General features: G+C 54.5%; 1 protein-coding gene across 1 annotated transcript; it reads left to right on the forward strand.

Moving 5' to 3' along the window:
* Positions 1-1756: 1756 nt before the first annotated feature.
* Positions 1757-3489, forward strand: GADD45G (growth arrest and DNA damage inducible gamma). The gene is made up of 4 exons (XM_035310754.1): positions 1757-1919; positions 2038-2139; positions 2235-2448; positions 2809-3489. The coding sequence occupies exons 1-4, from the start codon at positions 1867-1869 to the stop codon at positions 2917-2919; spliced, it is 480 nt and encodes a 159-aa protein (XP_035166645.1). The 5' UTR covers positions 1757-1866; the 3' UTR covers positions 2920-3489.
* The last annotated feature ends 251 nt before the right edge of the window (positions 3490-3740 follow it).

Raw genomic sequence — 3740 nt, forward strand, 5'->3', positions numbered from 1 at the left:
TCATGTGTATTACCAGCAAAACAAGGGTGTAACCTATCTGCTGTCGTGTCTGCTGTTTCCTGCTATGTTACTTGGCCTTTTCTGTAATTGAATACGTTATTATTTCCCTGTTACTCTGCACCTGACTTTTCATAAGATTAGGAGGCTGTTTTCCCGTTTTCTGTTTTAAGGGCTTTCTTCATCAAATAAATACTGATTCTATTTAATTATGTATTTATTTATTTATCTATTTATTTATCTATTTATTTTCTTTTTACCCTAAGCTTCCACCAGAAACATTAAGGGTATGAAATCAGGCACTGGATCTAGGCGCCATATGCCCTTGGGCTGGCAGTTACGCTTTGTAGAAGTAATATTTCAGAAGCCCACCAGAGGTCAGGGTTTTACCTTGCATGCAGCACGTCGCGTTGGTCTGAGAGGTGTTTGTTCACGCGCTGGAGCTGCCAGTAAAAAACCCAAGAGCTTTAGGCTAGCATTTTCCTTACTATGGAAGTGGCACTGGCATTGTACCGGTGCTGTCAAATTTAATGTCAAAATCCACTTATTCTTGTCTGAGTAGGACTGCCAAGGGATATTCCCACCCTGATCTGCAGGATGGCTTCCAGCACCCAACAGCTGCTCCAGCAGAGAACCGGTGCCTCTCAGCTTTCCATCAAACGCAGAGATCATACTGAGCTGCATTTGCAGGAGTGAATTGTGATGCTCAGCCTTTGGCTTGTAAGGGTTCTGGGGACACATGCATCCCCCTGCGCGTGCTCCAGTGTCCTAGGACAGTGGGGGATGCAACCTCTGCTCTCAGAGGAAAACATTCAGCACGCTTACCTGGGTGTTTGTGGGCAGCAATGCTGAAAAGTGAAAAAGATGAATGATTTTATTATTATTATTATTATCATTTTTTCTGTTATGTATATATTAAGGACATGGGAGGCAAAGACCGAGAAAGTGAGCAGTGGAGCATGATGTCCACTTACGCTGGAGTTTGCTCAGTAGACAACAAAGTCCGAGGGGCTGACTACTTCAAAACTGGAGAAAAAAAAAAAAAAAAAAAAGAGGGAAGGGGCCAGGAGCAGGCACAGCTCCCTCCCTGCACCTCCCTGGCTGCTCCGTGGCTTGAAATAAGCTGGTCAGGGGTCTGGTCGTGCCCCGTGGCCTTCAGCACCATCTGTGCTGGGAGACACGGAACCATGGGGCGACCTGAAAACTGATGAGGGGAAGCCCTGACGCCAGGGTGCTGGGATTTAAAAAAAAAAAAAAAAAAAAAAAAAAAAAAAGGAAGCGCACGTGGGAAAGGGTTGCTGCGGCCCTGACTCCAAGGTTTTTAAGCAAGAAATGGAAGCCTGTGTGCGACGGGGTCGCTGTGCCAATGTGCTGCACGCCTGGGTGTGTTACTTCGGTGCTTACCTGTGCTGACCTACCACACACGCCCTGAGATGCTTTGGCCTACCCGTTTTAAGCAACTTTAATTTCCACCGTGATGGGAAATTAACTCCCCTCCCCTCCCCTCCCCTCCCCCCCCCGCCGCGCGCGGGCTTCCCCCCGCCCGGCGCGTGCCCCCGCCGCCCCCCCCCCCCCCCGCGCGCGCACCCGGCACGAGCCGCCCGCCCCCCCCCCCCCCCGCCCTCCGCCGGCGCGCGCCGATTAGCATGACAAAAGCCCCCTCCCCCTTCCCCGCCGCCGGCCAATGGGAGCGCGGCAGCCGCCGCCAGCTGCCGTCGCCGCGGCCGCGCGGGCTATAAATAGGGGCGGGCGGCGGGCGGGCGGCGCAGAGCCGGTGGGTTCGGCGGGCGCAGCGCAGCGCAGCGGCAGCCTCGGAGCCGGCTGGGGACGATCGGCGCCGCCGCGGCTTGTCCTTGTCTACCCGCTGCTATGACTCTGGAGGAGACCCACGGACAGGAGCCGGTGCCCGCGGGCAGCGACTGGTAGGTGGCGGCGGCGGCGGTGCGCGGCGGTTGGGCGGCCGTTGCGGCGGTTGGGCGGCGGTGAGGCCGTTGGCGCCGCGCTGACTGAGTGACTGACCGTGCCCGTCTCCCCCCGCAGGATGCAGGGCGCCGGCAAGGCCCTCCACGAGCTGCTGGTGTCGGCGCAGCGCCGCGGCTGCCTCACGGCCGGCGTCTACGAGTCGGCCAAGCTGATGAATGTGTAAGTAGGGCGGCGGGGGACCGGCCGGGCCGGGCCGGGCTGGGGGGGCTGCAGCACGGTCCGCAGCGCCTAACGCCTCGCTTCGCCTCTTGCAGCGACCCCGATAACGTGGCTTTCTGCGTGCTGGCGGCCGATGAGGAGGACGAGGGGGATATCGCCCTGCAGATCCACTTCACCCTCATCCAGGCCTTCTGCTGCGAGAACGACATCGACATCGTGCGGGTCAACGACGTGACCAAGCTGGCGGCTGTCGTGGGGGCCAGCGAGGAGGATGGGGAACCGCGGGACCTCCACTGCATCCTCATCACGGTGGGTGTCCCCGGGTGGTGAGGGGCTGGGGGGGCTCTCTGCGCTGCTGCTTGCAGCACAGCCTCTGCATGGGGTGGTCATGCTGACTGCAGGTGGCTGGATCCTCTTCTGGGCAGAGAAAGGGGACTTGGCACACGTGCCCGAGAGCCAATCTGCTGAGTAGTAGTAGGCTGCATTTCTCGTAACTGTGGATTTCCTCTGCCCACAAGGGTGACAGCTCTGCTTCCTGCTTTCCCCGTGTTGGGACAGAAACTGTCTGAGAATGCCTCACTTACTAAGCTAATGCTTCTGTAAATAATGTCATGACTTCAGCTGGCAGGCAGTTCTCATGGTGTGCAACTTTTTTTTTCCTTGTGACAGAACCCAAATGAGGATGGCTGGAAGGACCCAGCTCTAGAAAAGCTGAACTTCTTTTGTGAAGAGAGCCGAAATGTCAACGAGTGGGTGCCAACTATCACCCTGCCCGAGTGATGGTGACCCAGAGCACTGGGGAGGCTGAAACCTTTGTTGCATTCTCAACATGGTGTTGGTTCACCGAAGTGTGCAACAAGCTGCTGATTCCATGGATTAGCCTGGTCAAGAGACTGGATTAAGGTCACTCAGACTGGCATGCAGTGGGCTCTTACAGAGGAGAAAGAGGAAAGGAACAGCTCACCCCACCAGTGAGCCTCAGCAGGCTGCAGCTGCGGTGGGGAGGCTGACACACCATGGAACTGAAACAAGTATTGCAAGTTTCCTGGTCAAGAGGAGCTGTTTCAGAAGACAGAAAGTTGGGGGAAGTGGGCCAAAACTTTACAGAAGGACTGGACAGAGTACTGTAACTAGAACTGTTGGTGCTGTCTATAAAACACGGAGAGAACAAAGTTCCAGTATTTGATGGACTATTACAGACTGGTTACTAAGGGGGATATAGAGACTCTTAAAGCAGGCAGACTTCAACAGGCCTCTGGGCTGCTCTGCAGAACTGGTTTAATAATGCAATAATTTTTATTGAAATATTTGCTGCTATTGAAGCTTTCATAATAAATTTTTGACAATTAATTTCTGGGAGTGTCTTGCTTACTGGGTGGGGAAGCATGTCACTGAAATACCACTCCTGTTTTGCTCATGGGCTGTAGTTGAAGGTGTATACCACAGCAGTGGGGCCATTGCTCAAACACTTTCTCTCCTGGGTCAGCTGAACGAAGAGCTATGCTTTCCAAGTTGATAATTCAACCTTTCACCCTCTGCAACAGCTGCTTATCGCAACAGCTTGCAAGACTGAGGAGCTGCATGCTTAATGAGCTCACTTA

Source organism: Oxyura jamaicensis, chromosome Z, assembly GCF_011077185.1.
Source record: "Oxyura jamaicensis isolate SHBP4307 breed ruddy duck chromosome Z, BPBGC_Ojam_1.0, whole genome shotgun sequence".
NCBI classification, from domain to species: Eukaryota; Metazoa; Chordata; class Aves; order Anseriformes; family Anatidae; genus Oxyura; species Oxyura jamaicensis.

Excerpts from the sequence above, each read along its gene's own strand:
- GADD45G (XM_035310754.1), top strand. The coding sequence starts at position 1,867 with ATGACTCTGGAGGAGACCCACGGACAGGAGCCGGTGCCCGCGGGCAGC. Across the intron at positions 2,140-2,234 it reads TCGGCCAAGCTGATGAATGT|CGACCCCGATAACGTGGCTT; the intron begins GTAAGTAGGGCG and ends CGCCTCTTGCAG. Across the intron at positions 2,449-2,808 it reads TCCACTGCATCCTCATCACG|AACCCAAATGAGGATGGCTG; the intron begins GTGGGTGTCCCC and ends TCCTTGTGACAG.